Source organism: Lytechinus pictus, unplaced genomic scaffold, assembly GCF_037042905.1.
Source record: "Lytechinus pictus isolate F3 Inbred unplaced genomic scaffold, Lp3.0 scaffold_20, whole genome shotgun sequence".
Taxonomy (NCBI): domain Eukaryota; kingdom Metazoa; phylum Echinodermata; class Echinoidea; order Temnopleuroida; family Toxopneustidae; genus Lytechinus; species Lytechinus pictus.
Genome location: NW_026974141.1, coordinates 3700389 through 3716972, shown reverse-complemented (window position 1 = coordinate 3716972; position 16584 = coordinate 3700389). Strand labels below are relative to the sequence as shown.

The 16584-nt window shown below is 37.0% G+C and overlaps 1 protein-coding gene across 1 annotated transcript; it reads right to left on the bottom strand.

Moving 5' to 3' along the window:
* Positions 1 to 11314: 11314 nt before the first annotated feature.
* On the bottom strand, positions 11315 to 14573 carry LOC129261103 (uncharacterized). Its single transcript, XM_054899150.2, has 2 exons — positions 14340 to 14573; positions 11315 to 13747 (listed from the first exon to the last, which is right to left on the bottom strand). The coding sequence occupies exons 1-2, from the start codon at positions 14341 to 14343 to the stop codon at positions 13263 to 13265; spliced, it is 489 nt and encodes a 162-aa protein (XP_054755125.2). The 5' UTR covers positions 14344 to 14573; the 3' UTR covers positions 11315 to 13262.
* Between the last annotated feature and the right edge of the window lie 2011 nt (positions 14574 to 16584).

The following is a 16584-nucleotide window of genomic DNA, read 5'->3' as shown; positions in this document are numbered from 1 at the left end:
AATTGATTTTTAAAAGGTGCTCTGCATGTAAAAACTTCTGTTTTATGGTTTGAATCAATATTAACATTTTCTGCTCGCGCTGCACACTCGCAAAATTTGATTTGTCAGGTACCTATTATTTTCTTGTATTCCATTAAGATCTAAAAATATCCCTATTCAGGTCAGATTGACAAAATGTATCAGCTAGTGCTTGCATTTTGATTGGTAAGATATGTATATATTAATATAAATTCAGTAACCATGGTAACAAACTACTTAAAATCCCCATTGACAGCTTATCAAAACTTTCGGCTCGCGATTTCAGCTCGCATTGATTGTTGAAATATAACTCAGGCATCTTATTCATATTAGAAAAGTGCTTTAAATGACTCATTTTAGGCTGTTTTATTAACAGCTTAAATTGACCCTTTTTCAGATCGGAATATCAGTTTTAAGCTCGCGCTCGCCTTATTGATTTTCATGATAAAAAAGGGGTATTTAGAATGCCCAGATTCTAGGTCGTAAAAAGTGATCTGAAATACGCGTTCGCGTGTTTATTCAGATACGCAGCTTGTTCTCTATTTAAATCATCCAGTTTCAGATCACAATATCAAAAATCTTCTGCTCGCGCTTTGCGCTCGCATTATTAATGAAGGAAGATTTCCATTATACTTATCCTTTTCATGATTTACAAAACATGAATAGAGTTTCCCATTTTTAGGTGCACATCTCAAATTTTTCACGCTCGCATCCATTGTTTAGTTGTATCAGTACTTGAACTGAATGATGATCCTAAGCACTGTTTCAAGACATTGAAATTTGTGAGATATTTCCTATTTTTGAGCAAGCGCCATGAGCGCCCAGCTGAGGCGGATACCGGCACTTTACAAGAAGCCATCATCATCATCACGTATTCTTTTCACGATTACAAAAAGTGCTTAGAGTTTCCATTCTTCAGGTAAAAATGTAAAAAATTTCAGCTCGCGCTTCACGCTCGCAATATTTGATTGTTGTAATATGTAACGTCTCCATGGCTTACTGCAAGCAGCAGTTAACAGATCCTTTTTTTTATCAGATCAAAGCTTCGCGCTCGCAGTAATTATTTAGTTGGATACACATCTTGTTTAGAATCACAAACATATTGCCCAGAATATTCAAATTCTAGGACAAAATACATAAAATTCAAAATAAAGAGCTCGCGCTTCGCGCTCGAATTTCTTTTTTAAACTAAAGTTTAGAGATTATTATATATGTATGTTGATTTATAAGAATAAAGCTTACTATTATAGGAATACCCCTTCAAAAATAGACAAAAATCAACTTCGAGCGGCCGATCGGGTAAAATGTGGCTGAAAAAAAAATCCGCCGCCCCCCCCCCCCCCCTCTCTATTGGCGAAGGCTGGATCCGCCCCTGAATCGTACATTGTAGTCTATGTAATCAATAGTAGAAAAATGTTCTGCGATCATTGCTAACCTTTGTGTTACGGGCCCCAGATCATCATTGCTTGCACATTTTGCTTAAAGAGGAACCCAGCCCAAATAAAACTTGTTATTATAGAGAAAAAAAAATCAGACAATTCAGTTGATAGGTGAAAGTTTGAACAATATCGGACAAACAATAAGAAAGTCATGAATTTTCAAAAGATGTGAATATTGGTAATCACTTTACCCATGGAGACACTGGCGGATCCAGGGGGGGCAAAGCCGGCTCGTGCCCCCCCCCCTTTATATTTATCCTTTTCATGATTTACAAAACATGAATAGAGTTTCCCATTTTTAGGTGCACATCTCAATTTTTTCACCCTCGCATCCATTGTTTAGTTATATCAGTACTTGAACTGAATGATGATCCTAAGCACTGTTTCAAGACATTGAAATTTGTGAGATATTTCCTATTTTTGAGCAAGCGCCATGAGCGCCCAGCTCAGTGGCGTAACAGGCGGGGGGGGCAGGGGGGGCAAGCTGCCCCCCCCCCCCCCCTGGCGGAGCTCACCGGGGAAAATAAAAAAAACGGGAAAAAGAAAAAAAAAAGGGGGGAGGGAAGGGAAAGGGAAAGGAAAGAAAAAGGGGGAAAGGGAAAGGAAAAGGGAAAAGAAAACTAAGAAAAAACATATAAAAAGGGAAAGAAAACTAGGAAAAAACATAAAAAAGGGAAAACGGAAAGATAACGGGAAAAAGAAGGAAAAAAGAACAAGTGAGAAAGAACAATTCGCCCCGATATACAAATACATTAGCATGATTAGTAAGACAGGGAAATAAATTAAAGATGACAAAAAGGCAAACAAAAGCGGGAAATAAAGGCAGAATGGAATTAGCCAAAATCTAAATTGGAAAATAAAGAATAGGGACAAGATAACGTACACTACCGGGCTGCCGAGGATTGAGATAACGAGCGGGAAGAAAAATGGATGGTATATAGCATAATGTCGTATGAAAGTCTATCATAAACTTGCTAAATCTCCAAAGGCTCTGTCCAAGAGTCAAGAGCCCGTGCAGTGGGGGCTCTTCATATGTAACCTTTAATGGGTTCTATAACGGGCCCCTATATGGACCCTTCCTGCATCATAAGCTTTACGTTGAAGCACTGGCGTACCGGGGGGTGGTTCAACAGCCAAGGGGAAATAAAAGAAAATGAAGGAGGCAGCGAAATGAGATGAATGAAAAAAAAAAAATGACATGATATTTGCTATAATGATGTAAAAATCTATCACATAATTAGAATTTCATTTTAACAGGCCATTTTTTTTCTGGCTCGCTTCGCTCGCTGGCGACTTTTTACAATTTTTCCCACATTTGCTATGGTGTGCCCCTCACAATATTTGGATGATTACGATACACAACTGTATTGAATTTATGTTTAAGCTATATAAATATACACGCAATTTGATTAAAATAAGTGGCCATCTGTAAGGTTTAAAATGGCTTTGATATCAAGAGGTTCCGGGGCTCTGCCACGGACCCCACCCATAAAGCACTGTTATATGGATGAGTTTGGACCATGGCCCCCAAAAGTTCTACAACCAAACAAAAAAAAATGAGGAAAGAAAGGAAAGTGTATTATATTTTCTGAATATCACGTTAAAATCTATCTTCATGTTAGATTCTCATGAAAAGGTGATTTTTATCTCGCTCGCTTCGCTCGCTCGGGACCTATATTAAGCTACTTCTTGCCAGAAGCGCCATACTCGGCCCCCTAGAGCATAACGAGCTTCGCCCTGATGCTCACAATCATAACAAAAATTCCTGTTCTGAATCACCGTGTCGTACAAAAAAGAGAGAAAAAAGGAAAGAGGAGGGTGAAATATGATATCATCTTTTTAACATTATGTCAAAATCTATCACAAAATTTGATTTTTGCAATAAAAATGTCAAAAAATTTTGCTCGCTCGCTTATATATATATATTTGCCCGATACGCCATGTCGCCCCCTCAAAATTTTTGCCTTATGACGCCATTGCCTGTTCCATAATATGACCGGGAAATTTTTGGCTCTTGCCCCCCCTGGCCACCGACCCCTGTTACGCCGCTGGCCCAGCTGAGGCGAATACCGGCACTTTACAAGAAGCCATCATCATCATCACGTATTCTTTTCACGATTACAAAAAGTGCTTAGAATTTCCATTCTTCAGGTAGAAATGTAAAAATTTCAGCTCGTGCTTCACGCTCGCAATATTTGATTGTTGAAATATGTAACGTCTCCATTATGCAAGCAGCAGTTAACAGATCCTTTTTTTATCAGATCAAAGCTTCGCGCTCGCAGTAATGATTTAGTTGGGTACACATCTTGTTTAGAATCACAAACATATTGCCCAGAATATTTAAATTCTGGGACAAAATACATAAAATTTAAAATAAATAGCTCGCGCTTCGCGTTCGAATTTCTTTTTAAAATGAGGTTTAAGAGATTATTATATATGTATGTTGATTTATAAGAATAAAGCTTACTATTATAGGAATACCCCTTCAAAAAATAGACAAAAATCAACTTCGAGCGGCCGATCGGGTAAAATGTGGCTGGAAAAAAAATCCACCGCCCCCCCCCCCCTCTCTCTATTGGCGAAGGCTGGATCCGCCCCTGAATCGTACAGTGTAGTCTATGTAATCAATAGTAGAAAAATGTTCTGCGATCATTCTGTGGTCATTATTTTTTATTTATGTTATGAAGTAGGCATCACTAGAGCTCTTTATATAAAATAGTGTATGTCATGTGGACAACATGTAAAAAGAATGAATGTATGCTGAAAAAGAACTATGTAAAATAATTTGATATGTTATTGTTTTGTTTATACTTACCGGTATCATACACTTATACTGAGTACCCCTCCCCCCCCCCCTCCCCGAGTCCCCCTGGGTCTTGACCCCTCAATCCTAAGGTTTCTCCCCTTTTTTTTTTTTTTCTCTTCCACTTTAACATTCTGCCCAGTTTCCTTTGCTTTTCCCTCGTCACTACACAGGGGCGGATCCAGCCTTCGGCAATAGGGGGGGGGGGGGCCGAAAATTTTTTCACCCACATTTTCCCCGATCGGTCGCTCGAAGTTAATTTTTGTTTGTTTCTTAGAAGGGGTAGTCCTAATATATAGTCACTTCTAAGCTTTATATATATATATATATGCATATATATATTCATTTAATATCATAAGCCTTATTTAATAAAAAGTGCTCGCGCGAATTTTTTATATGCGTTTTGATCTGATACAAAACGGATCTGTTAACGGCATCTTCTTAGCAATGAAGATCTTACATATTTCAACTATCAAATAATGCGAGCGCGAAGCGCGAGCTGAAATTTTGACATTTTTACCTGAAGAATGGAAAATGTATATAACTAAATAATTGATGCGAGCGCGAAGCGCGAGCTGAAAAATTCGAGATTTAAACCTAAAAATAGGACACTCTATTCATTTTGTATATCATGAAAAGGATGAGTAATTGGAAATCTTCCTATTTAATGCGAGCAGAATTTGTTTATTTAATTTTAATATACGCGTTTTGATCTGATCGAAAAAGGGATCTGTTAACGGCTGCTTGTTAGCCATGAAGACGTTTAAACTATTTAAACTATCAAATGCGAGCGCGAAGCGCGAGCCGCGAGCTGAAAATTTTGACATTTCTACCTGAATAATGGAAATTCTAAGCACTTTTTGTAATCGTGAAAAGGATAAGTATATAACTAAACAATTGATGCGAAGTGCAAGCGGAAAAATTCTGGACACTCTGTTCATGTTTTGTAAATCATGAGTAATTAGAAAGTTTCCTACATTAATAATGCGAGCGTTAAGCGCGAACAGACAATTTTTGATATTTTGCAAAATCTGTTAATATTATGGCCTGAAAACTGGACATTATTTTAACGCATTTTTGTAATTATGAATAAGATGCATGAGTTGATATCTTTCAACAATCAATGCGAGCGGAAATCGCGAGCCGAAATTTATGTTAAACTGTCATCAAATGGGGATTTTAAATTTAGAATTAATATTGAGATATACATAACTCACCAATCAAAATGCGAGCGTGCAGCGCTAGCTGATAAGTTTTTACACAGCAATCTGACCTGAATGGGGATATTCATTTTTTATGCATGTACTGTAATTATCCTTATACAATCTTAGCCTTTTTTAAAATCTTACTTGCATCTTACTATGTATCTTTGTTTACTTGTTTCTTTATGTATTTTGATATTTTTATATGCTCAATGTATTTTAATGGACTTGAATAAATAAATAAATGAAATAAAATGAAATGGAATACAGGAAAATAATAGGTACCTGACAATCAAATTTTGCGAGCGCAGCGCAAGCAGAAAATTTTAATATTCAGACCATAAAACAGAAAATCGTACATAGCACTTTTTGAAAATCAATTTGTAAATCAAACAAAATAATAAAAGTTCAATTTCCGAGCTGAAATATGTTTTGTTTATTGACTTCAAAATTTGATATTTTAAGCTCCATATTGAGCAAGATATGTAAATCACCTAAAAGGCAATGCGAGCGCAAAGCGCGAGCGAAAATTTTATATCTCGACATGACGGATTTTAGAAATTATTTTCCAAGTCTTCCCCTCATCTTATTTTATTCACTCGCAGTGGCGTAACTACGGGGGGGCATGGGGGGGCACGTGCCCCCCCAATCGGCAGACCAAAAAAAAAAAAAAAAAACGGGGAAAAGGAGAAAAAGAGGGAGAAAGGAAGAGGAACGTAGTGGGAAAGAAGAAATTATTATTTATTATAATTGTATATTGTATTATAATCATGTTATGATGTTATGTTATTTTACATAGGAAACATTTTTATCATAACTTTATGAAACATAATTCGCTTAGGGTCCATGACTTCATTGTTCCTGGTGCTCGCATTGTCTGTTTAATGAGATATATAAACCTGTTGTACGAAAACCTCCCGTTTTCAAGTCAATATACACCAAATATATTATTGTTTTATGTAGTGACATATGGTTCTTTTTCATGACTACTTAAAGTGATTGCCCCATGTTAAGGTCTTAATATAAAACATTTCCTGTCCGTGATTACGTTCGCTTCAATGGATTGGTGAGATATGTCTGCTCTCCATGAATTCCTAAAATCAGTCCTTGAAATGTCCCTTTTTCCGATCTAAATATCCAAAATTTTCAGCTCGCGCTTCGCGCTCGCATCATTTGGTTAGTGAAATACCTATGGTCTAAGTGAATTCCTACAAACAAGCCTTAAATTGCCCCTCCTCATGTTTGAAATTCCTAATTTTTTAGCTCGCGCTTCGCGCTCGCAATATTTGATTAGTGAGATGCCTATGTTATTCATGATAACAATGACTACAAGTGTTTCATATGTGTTTAAATGTAATTCTAACAAAATCAGCAAGCACTTGGCACTCGCATTAGACGACTACATGGTGAGATATGTATACTATTAACAGATTCCTAAAATATAGTCTTTAAGATCTCCCTGTTTGGGATCAATATATACAAAAATTTTCGATTATAAAGTCCCTCTTTAGGTCTGAATATCAACAATTTCCAGCTCGCGCATCGCGCTCGCATTATTTGATTGCTGAGATGCGTATGTTATTCATGATTACAATGACTACATGCAAGTGCTTCCTTAAAATGTCTCTATTAGGTCAGTATACCTGACAACTGAGCGTGCTTCGCGCGCTCACTAAGTGACTCAAAATTTTTGCTGGTGCCCCCCCCCAAAGCCGTGACCCACGGTACGCCACTGCACTGTTCACTCGTCTACCTCCTCTTATGTTTCTCTTTTTTTCTCCTCTCTTTTCCCTTTTTTTTCTTCTTTCTTTCCCCTTTTTTTTTTTTTTTGCTCCGCCAATAGGGGGGCCCGGGCCCCTCGGCCCCCCTGGATCCGCCTATGACTACATGCTTTCCTCTGCAATATAAATCCCCAGCCCAGTAGTTGCAAAATTTCGTCGAAGGGGGACTTCCTATCCTTTACGATCAGGGGCCCGTTTCTCAACACCGTCATAAGTCTAACTTCTTGACTAAATCGGAGATAGTGAGCTACTTGTCCGCTAACCGTTTCACGAAGCCCTCTTTACCAAGATCGGGTACAACAACCTCACTAAATATTTATGACACCTCCGAACCTGTCATAACTTCTTTCTTAATGACGTATGGCATCACGTGGGTAGACTATGACATGCGAAAGTGCCTAGATATTTTAAAATTATAATCTTACGTAATCAATCATAGAGGTTGAAATTACATCACAAAACAAGTGGGTTAATGCATTCAATGATAATTGTAATACAAAGAAACTATAAAAACTGTTGGTAAACGCCACAGAACCATTCATTTTGAAATAGTAAAATGATTTAATCGATAAAGATTCTACCACGTCAGGCCATCCATAACTGAACTCGTATTTGCTGTTTTCAGACCCCTATAAACAGTTGGATAAATTCTATCTCTAATTTATGCATATAATTTGTCCAATATCGTATCTTTCGGTATCAATGATTAAAAATATTTCGTTAAACTATATTTTGATGACGTTTGGAATCGTAAAAGTCCGTATAATTATCATCATTTTACAGAGAAAACCGTTATGGTTTACTTTCGTAAACTATTAAAATTGGGTATCCCGGGGGTACCCATCTCAACGTCCACAAGTGATTTTTTAGTCATGAAATGAAGTATTCATAATTTAATTTTCTCTGCAATTGAATGCTCCAGTCTTCATGGTCTAAGTATGTATGATGCATAATTCACCTGTGCTATTATTTTGAAAAGATTTATTTCCCAATTCATCATAATATTTGCAACTTTGTCATAATTATTCTTTTGGAAAATTATGCTCTGTTGTGACTAAGGCTACGTCTCGTCTGCTCTTTTTACCGATAGTATATCGATATCAAGGTATTCTAGTTAGGAAGCCTTTCGAGAAACAGGTTTAGTAAGATTGGAACTAACTCCGTGGTTGGTGGATAAAGATATGACTAACTTGTCCATGTGTTGAGAAACGGGCCCCTGGGTCCTACTCCCTTGTACCGTACCACCGCAAATAGCTTTCCATAACTACCTTAACTTGAAAGAAAAATAAGTCTGTTTCTGGTTGTGATAGAACAATCTCTTATTTATATTCAACCCATCAACGAAAATATTTATGATTTTTTTGTAATGATTTAATTATAATTTTTTTAGATAATCATCATATAATTCTGGTGGGTTAATCAGACTGCAGACTTGTATTTTCTGCAATATTCATCCAGAGCCGAGGTAAGCTCCGAGCTCGCGGGCGCTCCAGCGATGCCGGTAGACGGGGCGCGGCGCCGAGTCTATACCGGGGACCAAAGACCGCGTCCGGCGTATTTTTTTTTTTACACCACTGCTCCGCCAAAACATTAAAAAAAACCACAGAAACGGCTCGCGCAAAAGTCTAACAAGTTGACCACGCGATACGTAAAAAAAAAATTAGCCTTAAAAAACAAACCTTATTTCAACATATGAATAAGATAATCTTTTAAAAAGCGTTTAGTTTGTTTGGACCTAATTCGCTTGAATTACATATCAATTCCTACATATGCGAAAAAGATTTTATGAACATTTTGTTCGCAATTATGGCACCTGCAGATATTCAGATGCATGAAACAAAGAAATAGGGTTTTTAGCTGCAGACTATCTCTTTTCTTCGTGTAAATTTCAGCACTCGTCCTCTCTCTCTCTCTCTCTCTTTCTCCAGCATTCTCCTTTCTATATTTGGGCGACAGTGGCCTCTGCATTGTACGGAAGCTTAAAAGTGCCACCGAGATGACGAGATAATTCCTCGTCTTCTCGACTTTTTGGGTCCGATAAAGCGAGAAGGCGTGATCCGGTATCTCGTCTTCTCAGCCTTTTTTGTCCAATAAGGCGAGACGGTGAAATTCCAAATCTCGTCTTCTTGACTTCTCGGATACGAGAAGATGAGAAAGCGAGATTCCAAATCTCGTCTTCTCGACTTCTCGGGTATGAGAAGATGAGAAAACGAGATTCCAAATCTCGTCTTCTCGACTTCTCGGGTACGAGAAGGGGAGAAGGCGACATTCCGAATATCGTCTTCCCGACTTCTCGGGTACGAGAAGGTGAGAAAGCGAGATTTGGAATCTCGCTTTCTCATCTGCTCATACCCGAGACGTCGAGAAGACGAGGTTTGGAATCTCGCTTTCTCACCTTCACATACCCGAGAAGTCGAGAAGACGAGATTTAGAATCTCGCTTTCTCATCTTCACATAGCCGAGAAGTCGGGAAGACGAGATTTGGAATCTCGCTTTATCGCCTTCTCGTATCCGAGAAGTCGAGAAGACGAGATTTGGAATTTCACCGTCTCGCCTTATTGGACAAAAAAGGCTGAGAAGATGAGATACCGGATCACGCCTTCTCGCTTTATCGGACCCAAAAAGTCGAGAAGACGAGGAATTATCTCGTCATCTCGGTGGCACTTTTAAGCTTCCGTAGCATTGCTCTCTTGCGATTTACCAACTCAAGACCTGCATTTGTTGTTAAATAGGCTCATTTTGTCGTTGAATTTTGTCTGTATTTACGGTATTGATATGCGAACGTTTGCTTTTCTCTAGCTGTTTATGAAGCACATATACAGGGACTGCTTCTGCAGTTATATGCGCTATCATGGCTATAGAAATACGATTTTATATTATCATTATTATGGGGCAGATAAGATGTGTGTGTGTGTGTGTGGGAGGGGGGGGGCTCCCCCCCCCCCACCGCTTCCCCTGTCTCTACCCTCCATTCTTTCTTTCTTTCTCAAATTTTTCTTAACAGGAAAGATAACCCAACCCCCCCCCCCAAAAAAAAAAAAAAAATCAACAGGACAAGAAAAATCAGATTGACAGAACTAAAAAGTTTGAGGGAAATCAGACAATAAGAAAGTTATGAAATTTTAATGAAATGAAAATCACTGGGCAATAACCAACTTGCTGACATCATACGTGCACTACTAACCATTTATTTTATCTGCTAGTATATCATTACTATGAAATTTTACTGTTTCGAAATTTCGATTTCCTCAACACTTTTACCAGGATATCTCGATGATAGATATGTTTTTTTTTCATGTTTCCATTACTACAGACTTTATATTAATTAATGATTCAATATTTATAATTGAGTGATTTAAGGTATAAGTATAGACAAGCTCAATATTTTGAGTTCATTAGATATTTTAAGAAGGCCTACGTACATAACAATATGAAAAGGTTAACTTGAAGTTCTGAATAAATTATGTGATTGGTCAAATGATGAATTTTTACAGTATGAATACAAATAAATGGTTAGTGGTACATCCATGACTTCATAAAATCAGCAATTTGTCTTGTGATTTTTTTAGTTTTTCATGATAAAAATTTCATAATTTTCTTTTAGTTGTGCAATTTTCCTCAAACGTTTTGTTTTATTCATCTGGTTTTTCTGCTTGGATAGACTTTCTTTTTCAGCATTATCCCCTCTTGCTTAAGGCCCAATTCTTCTAAATCTTTTCTCCAAAATCAATCTCCTTGTACTTCATCCTACCCTTTCATTCTTTCTCACTCCTCTCCCTTTTCCCCTCTCTATTCATCTATCTCAGTCTTTTATCACAGCTACTACTGAACTTTGTCCAACAGGTGCGTACTACCAAGCATTGCTGCAAATGTATACTCTGTGATTTTGAAGAGTATTTCAGGTTGGGAAAACCTCAGAACAAGTCAATACCAGAAGGTCTATTAGGAAAAATACTACAAAAACTTGCCCTCACACATTCTTTCAGCACTTTGCTCAGCATCACTCTTCATCACTAGACAATATCTTCAAATATTCATTTTCAATACAAAATCACATTGGAATACAGCGGATTAAAAAACGTCGTTTCCTCTTTATTTGAAATGCATTCAGAAAGATATCTGATATCAGCTCTGTTACAAACTCAAATAGTTTTCGGAACCCTTTTACGTAATATCAACAATAACCTTTAGACAATAATGTGGTAACAGGATGACTTTAGATGGTTTTGGATATATGTTCAACTTCATACAAATAAGAACGTAACCCTATTCCCTTTGGGTTTTTTTAATCACTTTGAAAAAGACTATACCAAAATTATTCACAAAAAACACAATTCATAAAATGATACAATACTATGTTCATTGACAATTAATGACATTTGACCTTAATCATGCAACCTAAGACTTGTCAGTGATACTTGATTACCCCTACAGTGCGTATAAAAAAAAACGGGACAGATTTGAAAAGTCTATAAAATTTTTGTTTCAAATTATGATCTCTATATTTTGGTGTCAATAGGTGCTCTGAAGTCTTATACTTCAATTGCCATTAAAATGATTTAGTTTTGTTCATGCTTGAGCGTAATGTTTTTGGAATGTTTTTTTTCTGGAGCTAAAAATGAGGCTTGCGCCAAAATGGCATGAAATGATAAATATGATGGTTGGACTTCTTGCTAATCAGCAGATTTCCTCTCATCTTTTTCATTATTTTTGCCATAATTTTCGAATTATACAGTCAAAATTAATTTCCAAGTCTAATTATTTGCTTGAATAGTTCTGTTGTTCCTTTTTATATGTCCTTTTTTAGTTTTTAATGTTCCTTCTTTAGGTAAGAACAATTTTTTTTACCAAAGTATGGGAGAGAGTGTTTCTTTTTTTCAAATCCTTTCATTGTGTGCTACAAAGGTTATGGTGCCTTTGGACAGTGACATACTGACGGTTGGGCACTCGGGGTGCTCCCCCCCCCCCCAAAAAAAAAAAAACAAGTGGAATGCCTCTGGCTGTCTCACCTGCATCACGCTATTCAATATAGCAGCAGTGCTGACTTTGAAAACTACTTTAAAATAAATATTCACAAAAAAAAACATTCATATTATACAATACTACGTTCATTGACATTTGACCTTGATCATGTGATCTAAAACTTGTCAGTGATACTTGATTACCCCTATATCCACATTTTATATCTTTATATTTTATATCTATAAACTTTGAAAGTTATGACAGCAATCTAATAATTACATGTACCTTCAAAATGGCCAAAGTTCAATGACCTTAAATGAGCTTTGACTTAGGTCATGTTACCTGAAACTCGCATGAGATGTTCAGTGATACATGATAACTTGTATTTCCAAGTTTCATGAATCTGATTGATAATCTTTCGAAGTTATGATGGTAATTCAACAGATACCTCCAATTTGGCCAAAGTTCATTGACCCTAAATGACCTCTGACCTTGGTCATGTGACGTAAAATTCAAGCAGGATGTTCAGTAATACTTGATCAACCTTATGATCAAGTTTCACAAGCTAGGTCCCTATATTTTCTAAATTATGATGACATTTCAAAAACTTAACCTTAGGTTAAGGTTTTGATGCTGATTCCCCCAACATGGTCTAAGTTAATTGGCCCTAAATGACCTCTGACCTTGGTCATGTGACTCAAAACTCAGGCAGGATGTTCAGTAATACCTGATTGACCTTATGGCCAAGTTTCATGAACTAGGTCTATATGCTTTTTAAGTTATGCAGTCATTTCAAAACTTAACCTATGGTTAAGATTTGATAGTCACCGCCGAAGAGCGGTGGCTGCTATGCAGGTGAGACAACACAAGTTGCACTGATTTTTTACATGAAACCACGTTTTTTTTTCTAACACGCGAAACATCAGAGCTGCATACCTGGTCGTCGCGATTTATGACCAGTATTTAGAGAAAAAACTTTTGAATGAAGACCCCAGATTTTATAGTTAAGGAATCAAACTATTCTTGATCCCCCTGGGCATATATGCACTGTTAAGATTCACTTAGAACTGTGAGTCTTTCCAAGAGACTGGCACATTGTAGTGGCATGGCTCAGTGAATGTGGTGCAGCTACTCTTGCCCTCTTTGGAATCCCTGATTGAGAGTGGGATCCTTTGGCATAACCATGTTCCTGAGTCGCAGCTTGCTTGGTTGGCCGGCCCCTTGTTAAGCTTCTCCTACCCCCAAGCTTCACTTTTCTCCTGGCGATTGACAACGGTTGAACACCAATGCTGGGCCCAGAGGTGAGAGGTGACTGATCAGTAGCCTTGGTCTTTGATGATGTACATGTACGCTTTGCAAAGTTGATACCATTATACCGACCAAACATACTCATGGCTGAGGTTAAACTGTTATTCCCTTTCAACTTTGAATAGCTTTTCAACATTTTCTTTACAGGGCCCTCAAACACCTCAGGATTTCCTTGAAGTCTTCGTTTCATGTCTTCAAACATTTCCTGAAGACCTTCCTCCAAATGATTTGGAGCTGAAACCAAAGAAAAGAAAATACTTCAAGTCAACAGGCACATGTATTTCATAGATAAAAAATACACAAATGAATGATAAACATGATTTAAAATAAAAATAACAGTGATTCAAAAATAGGTTAAATTTTAATTTATCAAACAAAATATAACTACAGTAACTGTAACATGTGAGAGCTGTTTAAAAAGGCAATTGCAAATCAAAATGCTCTGAGGTCAATTCTCAAATAAGGTTACTGGTCGATTTCAAAGTGTTATCATGACCTTTACTGCCTCATAAAAAAATGCTGATGCATGCACAACTCTATAAAGGCATGATCCTCATCAAAACAAGTTGTACTATTTGCATAGTTTAGATGTTATTGAAAATTTATTTTAGGGAAAAATATCAAATGCACATACTAATTATTTTTAGATAAACTGATAAACATATCTATGGATGGATGGATTGATAGATGCCTTCATTAATTTTTTACTCCCTTTGCTTTTTTTTATCTGTGAAAATTTAACAAACAATGACTGATATTCATGTTATTGTATGTTGGGACGTGAAGATTAATGGTTTAAAAACACATATCAAATAATTCTACTTACTCATGCAAAATGATCAGATGCTCTTAATCCATTGGCACAATATTGAGGTAACACATCATAAAAGTCATGCAGAACAAGAATGGAAAATGAAGATAATAAAAAATGAATTATATTAAAGATAATAAAAAATGAGTTATATTCAACACATGAATGACATTTAGAATCTGTTAGATTTTGAACATTCAACACTGTTGATCATTTGCATTGTACCTGATTGATACAAATGTTTTGGGTTAAAATCATCAAACGCGGGGGGGGGGGGGGCACTTACATTGACGAGTGGATATCATGCGCGACCAAAAAACATGTAAAAAGGATGTCGTTTTCAAGATAGGACATGTTACTGACGTAACATAATAAGGGTGTCAAAAACACTAAAATAATGAAAAAAGGGTTTCCATGAAAGCTACGTGTTTAGGGTCAAAATTTGCGAGGGTATAAAAATCAAGACAAAAATGTTTTATAAAGCACTTTTTGCCCCAAGAATCAACACTATGTGTTAAGATTACGATTTGCGCGAGTGGGGCTGTACTAAAACCAATGATGTAGGTAAAGGTAAAACCCATGACCGACGTCCGTATTTCAATTCAGGGAATACTTGCCAATAGTATCGTCTTGTTTCCAATACTTGTTAGGGGTAGGGTTTCCCCAGCCAATACTTGTTAAGGGGTGCATTTTCAGAATATGGAAAATACGTGTTAAGGTGCTTTTTGAGATCTCATGGTCGCGCATGGTATCCACTCGTCAACCCCCCCCCCCCCCGAATCAAACCCTTTCCCTGTTCAATCACCTTGCCTGCTGCTTCTTCTTCTTCCTCTTGTGAAAGTGTTTCTGTTAGACACATGCATTGAAACAATGAACATGTAAATGGATGGCAAATAACAAATTCATGCAAACATCATCAAAATAATTCATGCACAATAAAAAAAATATGAAACGACAAATGTAGAACACTATCATTTAAGTGGAATGCTTTGTCAATCCATGATTCATCATGAAAATGTTCATTGTTTTGAGGTCAAATCAGTGAGAATACAACACTATGTTGCGATTACTTTCATGCATGTAACTTGTGATTGCCTATTTTTTCTGTATTCATTACTCTGAAATTGCTGAATAAAATAATAACAGTAATAATAATAATGTCACTACTCTCAGAATATTTATCAGAATATAAATAAATACTGATTTGTAGCATCACTTTTTCACATGATACGACTTTGTTTTAAATTTATTTTTAAGAGCATAGTGGCACTCATGTCATCTATAGATTGAATAAAACATGTTTTTTGGTATTTGTCAATTTCAATGAATAGTATGAATGTAACTCACACTTTCCTGAACTACTGCCACCATGAAGACGTCTATCAAAAGCATTGTGAAATAGTCTCTTTGAACTTCCAAACTCTGGATACGCACAAGCTGTGGGTCTTGGACTTTCTTTGGTTCCATTTCGAAGTCATCACCACTGTCTGCATCAAAGGATCCAGCCAACGTGCTCCAAGGCATAGATCCACTCGCATCTGGCACATCTTGCAGAGATGGTTCTGTTTGACCTTCTCCTGATCCTACCATTGGTTCAACAGACTGGAGTGATTCTAGCCATCTGAATGGAACGTTCACATCATCTAAACGGAATAAAAATAATTGTGTATGTGGCGTTACAAACAATTTGATTGATTACTCACTCCCCCTACAATAGAATATGTTAAAGGGTCTGACCGTTCAGAAAGTATGGGCCAGTCAGACAAGGCTTCAGACCAGAGATTAGTAGCTTCATGTTTATTCGCAGGTCACCCTCTCAGGGCTGTGTTGCAATAGTATGTTTCTACAAGTTTTAGGACATCCTATTCAACCGCATTAAGAAACCATAACACAAAATTCAATGTAATGCCGATATTCTCAGTTCTCACATTAACTAGGGTTTTGCTAAAGCCCCTACACGTCAATCATTTAATAGCCCGAGGGGGTTTCTCAGGGCAATTTGTTCTAACTTCTGTTTTTAAACTTCGCGCCTGCAAAGTTACTTGTCTCCTCCATTCCAGAGAGCTGTTACGTAATAGATGCGGCGCTGTCTGGAAGATGGTAACGCTATAGAATTGCTAGTCTCAGCAAGTAGACTATGGTTTGGCTTTAAGAACGTTTCTGTGTACATTACATCATACGTGGATGTTGGATGAATTACAGAAAGACTTCTAAGAGAGATCATTACAAATCCAAGCATCAGACTCCAAATTTCGGTGAA